Source organism: Pogoniulus pusillus, chromosome 6 (assembly GCF_015220805.1).
Source record: "Pogoniulus pusillus isolate bPogPus1 chromosome 6, bPogPus1.pri, whole genome shotgun sequence".
NCBI lineage: Eukaryota > Metazoa > Chordata > Aves > Piciformes > Lybiidae > Pogoniulus > Pogoniulus pusillus.
The window spans coordinates 13,143,717-13,157,988 of NC_087269.1; the positions used below are offsets into that span (position 1 = coordinate 13,143,717).

Here is a 14,272-nt window from a genome sequence, read left to right on the forward strand (position 1 = left end):
CTCTTGATTAATAACAATTTCTTCCGTATCAGGCCCAAGCAGTGCTGGGGGTTTGGGTTGTGTCAGAGAACACATGCTTTATCTCAGATAAAATCTTGGCACTTGAACTTGGCACAAACAGCAGCATCTCAAGGTTTGGGGCACTCTCCATGGCTGAGCTGCTTCTATAAGCTGTCTTTAATGTTTCAGCCACAGCTATCCAGGCTGGCTAAAAATAAGTTAGTGTCATCTGAAAGAATAGGTTACAGAGCTCTTACAAGAGCAGGCTCATTGAAAGTTAAGAAAGTGATTTGAATACTCAGGGACAGGTTGGAGACACTGGCTTCATCTGGCATAGCTGTAGCCTGTGTAGACATATGCATCTTCCAAACTGCAGTCCTTGAAAGTATGTGATGCTCTTGGGTGTCCAGCCTGCTGTTCTCTAGCAGATCACGGTTTATGTGAGGTCAGGAGAGATTCTTTCTACTTTCTTTCCCTCCCATTCTAGCCCAAAAGACTTCTAACAAGGCCAAATTTGGGTGGATTTGCACTGACACAACAGACTCCATGAAGTGTACACACGCACCCTCTGCCAACCTTCAAATCCCTCCTCCAAAGCACAGAACAAGCAGAGCTGTTCAAACAGGAGGTTGCCAGAATTGTTCAACACAGGCAAAACAGCTTCCCCTCCCCCACTTGGCCTCTTTCTTGGAAATGAATTCAATTAAAGATTTTGGCTGAAATTCTTCCCACCCAGCGATATTCTGTTTGAGATAGTCTCTGATGTTGGAAGGGTTAGCTCTGAGAGTTCATTGGAGTTTAAAAGCAAGCTGGAAATGATGCTTCCCTCTTTATTTATGCCTGGGTACCACTAATAAGCATTTTTGCCAATCAAGGCTGTGATAGTCACTTAAAAGACAGAACTGAAGGAATTAAACATTGTTTTTTGAGGGTCAGGGTTTTCTAAGTGACTTGGATATTAAAACCAGAGAGAAAACCTGAGTGTAGAAGGGAAGAGTGTTTGCTTCTCTCTTAGAGACAGCCCAGTGGTGGAGTACTATCAGGGGTAACACATGGCTTGCTTATTTCTACCCCTTCCAAAGCCATTTGGAGAGGTTAAGCACCCCTGAACTTCAGATATTTGGGAGCAATGTTAATGGGTCTGTGGAAAAGAAACATGAAAGACAAATTATTTAATATCATGGTAAATGCTCCCTTTTTTTGGTCCCTAAAAGCTGAAGAAACCTCTGCAAGAAGAACAGCTGTAGCCTGTTTTTACAAAGAGAAACAGATGACATTTGTTGCTGAACTTCTCTTTAAAATGGTCTGTGGTGTGCCCAGATCTAAGAGATTATGTTGGTTTGTGTTTTTTATGTAGCTGCAGAGCTGCTTGTTCAAGAAATGTTAAACATTTTTAAATGTGGTAATGCTTTCTGAATGTTTCTCTATATGTTTCAAACTCCAGTGATACAAGCATGGACTGCGAGGAGAAGCCTAAATCTGTCCTCCATGCCACTTGTTAGACCTACAAGCTGCAGAATTCACATTCTCTTACACCAGTTGAAATGCTAGTTCTACACAGCCATTCATTTGGAGCTTCTCCTGGAAGAGGACTTAGGGCAGTTTTTGGGGTACTTTAATGAGAAGACACTTGTTCTGTACAGTTTGGGAAAACACAGGGGTTTACATGCCTGTTTTATATACCAAATATCTGATGTAAGATACTGCTGCTCTGGTATTGTGCCCTGCACTTCCAACTGGAGCTGTTACGATGCAGGAAAGTATTTTAAAGTTATTCATTTCAACAATATAGTGGTATAGGGCTGATTTTCTGCCAGATGAGCCTGTTATTTATGGGTAGTTGCTAGCATGAGAAGGAAGCTAGTCAATGAAAGAGTTAAAGTTAGAACTTGGAAGCTTGAGGTCTTCCTGCTGCTTGCTTAACTTACAGAGAGAGAGGGCTTGATGGGGAGAGATGGATGGGGTATAGAGAGAAGGCAGCTATGTAACCCAGTGGCCTTGATACTTTAACCCATCTTCTAGCCTAGGTAGGTCATTCTCCAGACGGTTTTGTAGCTGGGGAGAGAACCCTCGATCAGTAATGGTAATGCAGCTTGCCTGATGTGCTTGTGCACTCTTAGCCTTTCCTGCATCCCACTGGAGCAATTTTGCCCCACTAAGCAGCTCACTCATTACCCACTTCTCATTTTGTTTTCACTCTTTTTCTCTGTCTGTTCGTGATGCTGGTGAGATGCTTGTCACTCACAAGGCAAGGCTGCTTTGCTGTGCTAAATCAACAGCTTCAGACTTAGCTTGTTCGTTCTTCTCTCTTTTTCCCCTCTTCTGTGCTCCAAGGAAAGTAGTAAATGTTTATTGCCCTTTGCAGGTTGAAGAAAGAGTATGTGCAGTACAGAAATGTCAGAAGAAACATTGTTAATTTTCTTTTCTATCTGTTAGTATGAGGCTTACTATTACTTAAAAAAAAAAAAAAGAAGGGAGGTGGAGAGGGACAAAGGCTGGAGAGCTTCTGTCTGCAGATGAACACGTTTGATAAGTGAGAATGCTTATTGTCTCTGCCGAGTATTTAGACAAGTAAAACAAAGTCCATGTTGAATTAATGCATTGCTCTCTGGAACAGCAAGACTTTTTCCAAAGCAGGTCTGACAAAGGAGGGGGTAGAGTGGAGGAGTGGGGGAGGGCAAGTGCAGACTGCTGACTGAGGGGAAAGTATTTTGAAAGAAAATTCTTCTGTGGTTTGGAAGATGTAGGTTTGAGGCTGTTGCTTTTTGCTGAGAAATCATTAATTGGCTAATTTCTAGCCCAGTTCCTCCCTATCCTCACCCCTACAGTCAAACAAGGATTGGGGTCACAGAAAGGTGGGGGCATGTACAAGGACCAGCTGAGCAAAGGGAAATCACTCCCTTACTTGGCTGGCTCATGAAGTGGTGCAGATAACCTCCACACTTATTTAGGGAGGCAGAAAAGGGCAAACTTAAAAAAATATAGGTGAAGTAGAGGTATGTGAAACAGAGCACTTGGAACTCGGAAGCAGAAATGTTCTGAGCATTGGCCATTTGCCTAGGAGAGATGAGACTGATTTTACAGGGTTGGAAATGTGCGTGGCATTTTAGCTGCTTTAAGGTAAGGTTCCTGTCCTACAGAGTTTGCAGCCTAAACAAAGAGAAGCAGATCTCAGCTTCAAAGAAACCAGGGAAAGTGGCAATTTGACATGCATCTCGTTACGACCAAAACCATTTTTCACGGTGGAAAGTGATATTTATCTGGTATTTTGTAAAAGCTTTTAGAGAAGAACTAAACCTAAGCTTGTTTGGCAAAGCAGGAAGTCAGGGTAGGCAAGGCTTACTTTAGGAAGCATTTGAGAGTTTCAGGTTATTTGATACCGCAGAGGAGGGAATGTAACTCAGGTTGAAGATGTATCATAAGAAAGGCATGGGGCTTAGTGGGAGAAGATGAAAGGGTTTGGAAGAATGGGAAATCCAAAGGGAGCAAAACACTCGAGGTGTAGTAGGGTATTAAAGGAAGGCACAGCACACAGGCTTGAAAATTCGAGATGGGATGACAGAATTGGGTGTACGCTTGATAGGAGTTTGGCTGAAGTACCAGAGTGCTACTGCGTCAAGGGTGTAGTGGCTGTACCAAAGAAATTGCAAAGGGCTCTAGCTGTGAGGAGCAGCAGTGACAGAGTATTTTGAAGATGTTGGGGAAAGGAGCTGTTACCTTGGTGATAGACTTGGAGGAATCTGAAAAGACCAGTGCTAAGGGAATCAGGAAGATTGAATAGGGAATATTTGGAAAGTGCTACTGAAGCTGTGTGTTACAACTCAAGCAATAAAACTGTAGATCTGCTTTCCTTGACCTGACAGTAAGTATAAATCCAGACAGCCAGAGGAGGAATCAAGTTGCTTTCTCAACACACCTCATAACTTGAATTTGTGGAGTATATGTGCATAAGCACATGTGTGAAAGCTGAAATTCAGGTTTGATGGGTGGGATTGAGGGAGCCTCACTCACAGGCTGTCAAGTTCTGTGTCTTGTGCTGTCAGACAATTAGGTATAGTTTCTTCAGGAAAGGATGGAGCTTCAACTTAGCTTTTCTGAGGTTTTCCCTGTGGGAGAGATGTCTTTAAGAGGTCACCTGGTGTGAAAAATGCCATGTCCACAGCCTAAATATTTTTGAGATTCCTGTTTTACTAGTAGACATAAATACAGCAGGTGAAAGAAAAGAAAACCTATTTGGGTATATGCTGTTTAAAGGGAATGTGACAGGAATGAGTAAGTCTGCTGGCTCTTTAATTACAAGCTGCAATCTGACACCAAAGGAAACAAAGCACAAAGCATTGTTGTCATGGCCTGCCATTATCCAAAAATAAATATCAACATGAAATCTTCCTCAAATTTAAAAAGTGGAATGTAGCATCCCTGCTTTTTCTGCAGCCAGAATGTTGTGTCATAGCCTTTGGACAGGTTGAGCAAGTGTTATAGCTTTAATTTTAGTCTTATGGTTTCAAACCACTACAGCAAGGCAGAAGAAATATTTCTGTCCTTACTACAATATGGCCACAAAGGTGAGTTTTTACTACTTGAAGAGCATTGTCAAGTTGGCTTGAGTCTTCTGACCAGTCACGGGAGGGCAGGCATTAGATGTCTATGGCTTCTGAAGGAGTGACCCATTAACCCTCAAGTGCCACTGGCCTCCTGCCAGGTCTGTTGAAAGCAGCATGGTTGCATACACCTGCACAAACCACATACTATACAAATGCATTGTACAGCTCAAAGGATTTGCCCTGCACAACCCCCAGCTGGGGTGCAGCAACCAGTGCTACACCTGGTGAGGGGAGATCTCTGTTTCTAGAACAAGCCCTCTTTGTAGTACTACAGGCTGTTACAAGGACAAAGGAACTGCCCTATGCTGACAACAATGTTTTCCCTGGGATCCACCAGGATCTATCTCTATATTTCAGCCCCAAGCCTTTACTGTCTCTGTTTTCCTTTGAGAGTCTTCAGTGAGAACCAGAGTGAAATAGAAGCCTGACATTCTTTGAGGAGGAAAAAAGGAAAGAGAATAAATATTTGATAGGGAAGTAAGTCTTTAGAATAATTAGTGGACTTGGGCACAACATTGCCAGGGTGTTGGGGTTGGGGAGAGCTGGGCAGAGCACAGCTTCAAGTGGGTGGTATGAGTTGGGTAGACTGAACAGTGCAGAAATCAGTGTTGTACATGTTTTAAATAGTGTCTATGTCTGGGGAGGAGACAGTGCAGAAATTAAGGTTGTACAAGTTTTAAATGGTTTCCATGTCTGAGTGAGACCTACTAATCCTTCCTTCCAACCTAAGTGGGTTACAGTTGGATAATGCATGACGGGACAGAATTGTATCATAGACCTTTGCCAAAGAGGCTTTGCACCTATTTGCATGCCTTGTTCCGATGCAAGGCACTACTAGTGCAGCTGAATTTCCAGCAGAGGTGCCTCCTTCACCTGGGCTGGGGAAAATGTTTTTGACCTGCAAATGAGAGGTAAAGAGACAGAAGTCAAGTTGGCAAACCTAGCTATTAACAGATCTGTGCATCACGCAGAGGTGGCCTTTGTGCCATCTGCATCCTGAGGCAGAGTAGGACTCTCATCCCATTATTTCCAAAGTGCAGCTTTTTAGCTGCCACCTGTGCTTTTAACATGTAGTAAAGTTTATTCTGCTTGCTTGACCTCAACGGTAAAGTTGATGTAACAGAAGCTGCAGCTGGGGAATACAAATTATCCTTTTGTTAGCATTTTTTTCCTTTTGATAATTGCTAGGGCAAAACTTAATGAAACTAAATTAAACATTGTTTTATTCTCTCTAGTCCTGGGCATACAACTGTGATGTCTGAGATATTTCACTGGCTTGTTTTATATTATTGCCTGCCCTAGGATCTGAATCAATCTTTGTATCAGTCATGAAATGTCAAATATCTTCTCTTGAAGAGTTTGGAATAGTAATCCAATATGCTGTATACTACATCAGTCCTCTTAAGGGACACATCCACTTAAAGCTCCACTGCTCCCTTCAGCAAATCTTGGTTTGCACAAAACATACACTGACCAGAGATAGCCTTTGAGAGACAAACAGATTTGCTCTTTGCTTGCAAGGGGACCCACATCTCCAGAATACTGAGTTACAAACTCCATGTATGTTTGTGGTATCCCCCGCTCCACTGGAAGAAACCAAACATGTAATCTTGGAAGTGACTGTCATTTTTGCTGTGAAAGCACTTTGCAAGGGGTAATTGTGGATTCCCAGTTTTGATACATAGGTATAAAAATAGAAGTGCTGACCAAAACCATTGCAGGACCATCTTTTCTGAGTGATTATTTTTAACACTTTTGATTGTCTTGCTTCATGGGAAACGTTTTTCTCTCTCCCTCCTACTTTCAGTCAGTTTCTTTTTCCCCCTTTCTCTGTATGTGGAGGGGTCTTCTGAAGGATTGCCCTTTCAAAGAGTAGTCCCAAGTTGAAAGCCACGGGAGTGAAGGTGTTAGTAGTGGAGATGCTCATGGACAGAACGAGACAGTGGCAGTTCAGAAAAGCCTTATCCATGCATCCCAGGGTTGTGGTACTTGGATGGGGTTTCATCCTCCTTAGCAAGCTGATGTTTCAGTTTCTAGAGTGAGCCAATGGCTCTGGTTGTTCAGAGGCAGTGACAGGTACAGTGGGTGCAAGACTGCAACAGGCAAAGGGGCAATCTCAGTACTGGTGGCAGAATCTCTTCTTAGTAAACTTAAGCAGCTCTCCTAGCTGGGGATGTAACTTCCTCATGTATCTGGCAGCCACTTTTTCAATGTTCCAGCTCAACAGCATAGCTTCCCACCCTGTCTTCTGCAAAGGGGAGGTGACATCCCTGGACAGTGAGACCACTCTGCCCCTGCCCAGCAAACAGAGTGAGGACTGTGTGGAGGAAAAATAAAGTTTAAAGAGAAACTTGTGTTGTAGCTGCAGTGGCAAGGTTGAAGTCTGACAGCCTGGGTTATAAAGCATCTTTGATCTTGTGGAGAGACAAAGCAAGGCATTCTTCCAATGCCCAGAAAACACATGGCTTAGCTCTTTATTACTGTCCTAGAAACATCCTAGAAAAATCTGAAGTGATCTGTATCTGGGCAGTGCAGCTCTGTACACCTGAGCTTTCCCTTGGCCCTCTCTTCTGAAGAATGCAATCTAGGAGCTCAGGAATCTTCTGCAATTCAGTTCAGTGCTCAGAGATTTGCATGCAGTGGAAACTGGGCATGCAACACCTTTAGCAGCAGTCACTTGAAAGAGAGGAAAATAAGTCTGTCTTTATAGCACAGAGCAGAAACCAGCCATGAAAACCATCCTGTGATTTTGGAGCTGGGTTTCATTCATCAGGCCTCACCTTGTAGTAGAGTGTTAAGGAAGATGTCGTATCTCGATTAGGCAAATTACAGACTTGCTGGAATTTCTTATCAGTAATAAAGCAGTTGAAGCAGCCCTCTTAGAGGAGAGCAGAAAAGAGTATTTTTCCCTTGAGGCAAAGATTTTGACAGGTTTTATCCCAACCAGATTAGAAGGATCCAAATATGACCCATTGAGGGAAGCAGCTGACTTCAGAGATGTAGCTTTGCTGGGGGTTTTTGGGTTTTTTTGGCTATCAGATGCTCTGTGAACCTTTTCTTTTCTCTTTCAGAGGTATTATTTCTTACTTTGTCCCAGTAAAGTGTTGGGAGTTTGGTTTTGCTTTTTTTTCCCAAAGTTTCCATGCTTCACCTAAAACCAAAATGCAGTTGAGCTACAAAACCAAACGGATCAGTTTGGTCTGCTTCGTTCTGTCCAAAAGAGCATTTGCCTCAAACTGCTGCAACCTTTTCATACCCCCCTTTTTTCTGCAGTGATCAGAAGCTCTGGATTCAGTTAATTTCCTGCTTCTTCCTGTGCCCTGACAACTTTCTATTTGTTTCTGGCCATTCCTTGTTGTGACTGCCAGTAAAAAGTGCTAGAAAGGCTGGCTGGGGTGTGCTTATTGCTTGCTTATGCTGCCTTTGATCCCACTGCAGAAATCCATGTTATTACATGCACTGTAGCTTCAGTTCAGGAAAAAGGTTTGATAACACTTTCCATGTCTCCTGCTGCAGGGCAGAGTTGCTACAGATTGCTCAGGGAGATAGTTGAGGCCCCATCCTTGGAGATATTCAAAGTCAGGCTCACCAGGGCTCTGGGCAACCTGATCTAACAGACAATGTCCCTTCTCCCTGCAGGGAGGTTGGACTAGATGACTCTTGGAGGTCCATTCCAACCCAAACCATTCCATGATTCTATGGTAGTTCATGTTTTCAATGTCAGTTGTCACTTTTTAAATTAATGGAGCATAAGGTTGGCCTTGAAGTGTGATGGAAATTCTGCAGCAAATGACTCCTGGTGGGTAGAGGATGATGCTGGAAAACTGTTCTGTGGTGCTCATTGGCTTGCTTTCAGCGAGTCTGCTCACCTCTGCCTGGCTGGGGAGAGAATAGATACTAGAGATGAGTAAGAATGCTCAGGTTTTGGCTCAGACTCCATATTTGAAATCTATCCTGTGCTTTTGAACTGTGTGTCTTAATTCTAGTTCTCCCTTACTACTGCCACACATGTATTTCTCTGAAGCAAGGTCTAGCAGAAATAGGCTTGCACAGCACTCCACGAGCCATGAATCCAAATGCTGTATGGTCTCCTGTCAAAAGAAACAAAATCTGCTTATTCTTTTGTCACTTTATTTTAATGCTGTTTGAAGCTCATTGCTGCAGACCTGCGCTGTCTGGGAGGTGCAAGGAGAGCAGCCTGATGGGCCAGCCCCTCTGAATTGAGAAGGATCTGTCCCTCTCGGGACGCAAAGCTCGGATTTCAGCAACACGATGCTTTGTGCAGCCGTGTGCATGTTCCAAGAGCCAACTGGCCAGAGCTCCCCCAGTGACGCTTGGCTGATTTGGCAGCCAGGTTGATTCTGTCAAGTTACAGTATAGGAGTTAAGTCCGGTTTCAAATCCTCTCCCTTACCCATTCGAGGAGCTTTAGTGGGGGGGCAGGAAGGAGCGGGGCAGCTCTCGGGGGACTTTGTGTCATTATTGGCTTAGGAACACTTAGTGATTATCAGCAGCAGGGTAGTGGCAAGGGGCTGGTTATCTATCATGTCGTCAGCATAAATAATCAGTGGGCCCCTGAGCAGGGCTCCGCCTTTTGCAATGGCTCCACGTAATCGCTGCACAACAGTTTAAAAGCAAGCAGAGCAGAAAAACAGCTGGGCTCGTTCTGACCCTAACCCATGTTGCCTTTTCTCCCTTCACCAGAAGAGAAGTATGTCACTATCCAGCCGTACGCCAGCCAAGGGAAGGATGAGATTGGCTTTGAAAAAGGGGTCACCGTGGAGGTCATCCAGAAGAACCTGGAAGGATGGTGGTACATAAGGTAAAGAAGCCGTGCAGATGGACTGCTCCAGAGCCTGTGACAGTGAATGTTTCTGGTCACTCACTGACTGTTAGCATTGGAATAATTCTGTAGCTCAGCAAGAAAGCCCAAATTGTTCATAATGACTACTGAAGAAATGTAAAGGGAAGCCTAAAACAATACAGTGGTGATTGAGGTAATGCTACAGTGTCTGCAGAAGCTGTGGACCATTCAGTGGGGAAATTCCTGAACTCAGAGGCTTTTTCATTGTATTTTTTTTCTGTCTTCAAGTTAAAAGCCTGTATCTGAGTTTAGATCTGAGACTTAACAAGGCTTTCTGTTATGTGTAATTTCAATGTGTTTCCAGGATAAGAGTTACTCTGCAGCATGTTTAAATCTGTTTATAGCAGTGCTCAAAGGCTGATTGTGATCTCTTGAGCTGTTTGGGGTAGGCAGGTAGTGTTATTTCAGATATATGAGGAGTCAGTTTGTTTGCCATAGGCTTTTCCCAAAATTATTGATGGTTTTTACTAAACTGCCTGATTTTCTGCCTGAGCACATTACATATTCCTCATCTAGAGGGACTGGGTTCCAAGGGGCAGGTGAAGTTACCATTGTGTAGCAAACTTGGTGTATTTCAAGCAGCAGTCATAGAGGAGACTTAATGCTCTTTTTAAATGCTTATGGGGATAATGTAAGTTAGATGTGTCAGTGATACAAGGTGCCAGGAGGAGTACTTGAATATAGCTGGATAAGCTCTCATTGTGTGGCACTTTATGCTTTCATGATTTCTGCCCCCTGTAAACATCTAGTCATCTTTTTTCCATTCAGCCTGTAATTATAGTAATTATTTTTTCCCTTTTCCCTCTCCAGGCCATAACTTGCTTTTGTTTGAACTCTGCTTGATATATCAGCTATGAATGATGACTATTGAAATGCTAACTGAAGCAATGTTGTTGGTTTTCTTGAAGTCCTTTACTTAGAAAACAGATTTTTCTTTAAATTTATTTTTCTATCTAATGCTCCCATAGAGGGAATAGGCAAATAAAGATAGCAGTGGAGCCAGGAAGGCACTCTAGATAGGAGGAACTAAAAAATGCCTGAGTTTGGTCAGGTCACATTTTTTGCTCCTTTAATCATTCACAGAAGTGGAATCCAAAGTTGCAAATAGAGGAATGAAGAGCACAGAGGTTTTCTGAGGAATGAAACATTGCAAGACATCTTTAATTTATTTTGGTATTCTTTCTGAAATGCAGCCTTATCACGAAATCATTGAGCAGGAGAGGCTGGGAGAGACCTCTGGAGAACATCCAGTCCAAATGCCCTGCTAGGGTAGGTTCCACCTAGGTCATCAACATGTCCAGGCAGGTTTTGAAAGTCTCCAGAGAATGAGACCCCACAACCTCTCTGGGCAGTCTGTCTCAATGCTTCATCACCCTCAAATCTGAAGTTTTTCCTTATGTTTAGGTGGAACTTTGCATGTTCTAGTTTGTGACCATCTGCCCTTGTCCTGTTGCTGGGCACCGCTGAAGAGACTGACGCCGTTTTCTTGATGCTTGCCCTTTAGGTGTTGATAAACATTGGGAAGATCTCTGCTCGGTCTTCTCCAGGCTAAAGACCCCTGAGTCTCTCAGCCTTTCCTTGCAAGATAATCCAAGCCCCTGCTCCTCTTCATAGCCCTCTGTTGGATTCTCTCCAGTATTTCCCTCTCTTTTATGAACTCGAAGCCCTGAACTGAGCCAGATACTCCAGATGCAGCCTCTCTACGACAGCCTCTCTCAACCTGCTGCTCACGCTATTCTTAATACACCCTAGGATACCATTGACAGCCTTGGCCATAAGAGCTGTCTGCCAGGGATCCCAGGTCCTCTGCAGAGCTACTTTCTGAAAGGTCAACCCCTCAGCTGTTCCTGGTACACAAGGTTGTTCATCCCCATGTGCAGGACCCTACACTTGCCCTTGTGGAACCTCATTAGATTTCCCTCTACTCAACTCTACAGCCTGCCTGGGTCTCACTGAATGGCAGCACAGTCTTCTGGTGTCAGCCATTCCTCCCAGTTTTGTATCATCTGCAAACTTGATGAGGGTGCAGTCTATCCATTCTTCTAGGTTATTAATATGTTGGACAAGACTGTACCCATTCCTGACCACTGGAGGGCACTACAGACTCAGTGCTGCCGATCGCTGTTCTCTGAAGTCTTGTTCTTCAGCCAGTCTTCAATCCACCTCACTGTCCACTCATCTAACCCACACTTATTGTTACTGTATTAATGGTTTTACAATAAGCAGGAATTTTCCCCCCCATTTCCACACACAGTCCTTTGGGCTAATCCAAAACCAAAGATGTTTCCATACAGCAGATGTGCATTCTGGAGAAGTGACAATAAAATATGCTGTAGCAGTTGAAGTGACTGCTACACTGGTGAGCTGTGGATGCTTCAGCCACTCAGTGGTAGTTGCAGAATGCAGCATAGAATCATAGAATGGTTTAGATTGGAATGGACCTCAAAGATCATCCAGTGCCACCTCCCCACCAGAGGCATGGACACCTCCCACTAGAACAGGTCACTCAAGACCTCATCCAACCTGGCCTTAAACACCACCAGGAATGGAGCATCCACAACCTCCTTGGGCAATCTCTTTCAATGTTTCACCTCCCTCACTGTAAAGAACTTCTTCCAAGCATCTAATCTAAATCTACCCTCTTCCAATTTGGACCCATTACTTCTCATCCTGTCTTTACAAGACCTTGTAAGTAGTCCCTCCCCAGCCTTCCTGTACGTCTCCTTCAGATACTGGAAGGCCACTATAAGGTCTCCTTGAAGCCTTCTATTCTGCATGCTGAAGAGCCCCAACTTTCCTAGCCTGTCCTCATAGGAGAGGTGCTCCAGCCCTCTAATGATCATCTTTGTGGCCCTCCTCTGGACTTGCTCCAGCAGTTCGATGTCCTTCTTGTCTTGGGAGCTCCAGAACTCCAAGCTTGTCCTTGGCTGCTTTATTGTAAGAGATATTTTGAGTTGAGCAACCTCTCTTGTTGAAAGGTGGATTAGGTGCTCCCTATGTGTGTGCAATGTGTGTTGGATGTCAGCCATCATCTTCTCTGCTGCTCTGGATCAGCTCTAGACTGGTGCTACAGCCTTGCTGGAATAATGAACTGCTTTTTTTCCATGGGCAACACTTTTGGAAATACTGATGTGATGATCCATCCCTGCAGGCTGGTCCTTTGCAGCCTGAGTAGCTAGCTGATCTCCAACCTCTGATGCTGTTTATTAAATTTAAACTGCTCTAAGTGCTGTTGGGTGCCACTCAGAAAAGGATTCCTGTTCTGCAGAAATGTGCTTTTCTGAGTATTGAGTGTCTTAAAAGAGCAACTCCTTCGCCTGCACTGAGTGTGAGTGGAGAAGGCAGCAGGGAGCAACTGCTGTTGAGCCCTGCTGTCTTCTCATCTGCTGGGCTGAACACACACTTCAATGTGTAAAAAACAAAAACAAATCCAGCAGCTTACAAATGAAATCCACCTTAAAGACCTTAGCTTGTTCCACCTTAAATATGTAATTTCTTCACATTCCTGGCCATGTGCTGATCCTCATTTCCTGTCCTTCTTTTTCTTTTCTTTTTCTTTTTTTTCCCCTTTCCTTAGTTTGCTTCCCTCTGGAGTAATTCCAGTGCTCTGGAGCTGGAAAGCAGATGTTACTCTCAGACTCACAGAGGCACTTCTGACTTTTTTTTTTAACATTCCTATGGTTTGAATCCGTTTTTTCCTTCATGTAATATAAACAGGGAGGGTTTTGGAATCACTGAGGAACCAAATCTCTGCACTTAATTCTGTGTCCTTCTCATTAAGTGCTGCAGAAGCTGGAGGCAGTATTGGTGTCTTCCCTTTTGTCCAGTGTGCATTGTGAATTTGAAGAGGGGGGAATAAATGAGTGGGACTCTGGAAGGGTGAAACAAAGGCTCTGACCTGAGATCCTTCTTACTGTTGTGCTGAGTTCAGCAGATCTGTGTTCTTCCTGGCATTTAGTATCCATTATTTAGACCTTTCTTTGTATCAGTTAGTCTCATGTCAACCAAGTGGAACGTAGGCTAAGTAGCAATATTCTAAATAAGCTTTTGTTCTTCACCTGCATCTTCATTTTGTTGTTCATTCTGAGTTCAGCCCATGTGAATGAAGTGCAATTGGTGTTAGTTGCAGTGACATGGGGATTTGAAATGTCTCCAGTAGGTTGTGAATATAAATGATGGAAGGATTCTTGTGATTCAGCTCTTAGCTGTGAAATGAAGATCGTTACCCATTCAGGACTTCTCTGAAGCTGATTAGCAGTTGCTTTGGTTCTTTGCCCCATAAAATAGGGAGATCAAGTAGTTTTCTAAGCTGGGATTTGCAAAGGGCTTTGAGAGTACCAAATTCAAGGACTCTGATGAAAACATAAGCCTTTGTAACTTGACTGAGTAGTTTTTCTTCGTGACATTGCACAAATAAACCAGCAGTTGCTGGCAACAACTTCTCACCATTAACTTCAGACTGAATCTACTAAGCCACAGGAAGAAATAACTAGCAATAGCCTCTCTATTGAGTGTATGTTGCCCAGAGTTTTTAACTGTCCAGCTATTGCAGCTACTATTCACTGGGAGAAGCTGTGTGAGACCCAGAGGTGTCTGAAGCAGCAGGGTTATATGGGCTGACCCACATACGTACACTTGGCAGGAGAACTAACAAGTCAGTACAGAACCTGCCTGTGGCTGCCTTTCTGATCTTAAACATGCTAAATCTCCCACAAACTAAGACGGATGTAAACTCTGTTTTCTTGCTGATTTTGCACAATCAAACTCTGTGGAAAGCAATTTTTGGAACCAGAGTGCTTGATGCC

At 43.7% G+C, this 14,272-nt stretch overlaps 1 protein-coding gene across 6 annotated transcripts in view; it reads left to right on the forward strand.

Moving 5' to 3' along the window:
• The window catches only part of SH3PXD2A (SH3 and PX domains 2A), a 285,081-nt gene that overhangs the window by 250,413 nt on the left and 20,396 nt on the right, over positions 1-14,272 (forward strand). For all 6 annotated transcript variants that reach the window (XM_064144446.1, XM_064144447.1, XM_064144442.1 and 3 more), the window contains one exon: positions 9,308-9,425. In XM_064144446.1, the coding sequence (XP_064000516.1) occupies positions 9,308-9,425 (118 nt within the window). The remainder of the gene's footprint in view (positions 1-9,307; positions 9,426-14,272) is intronic.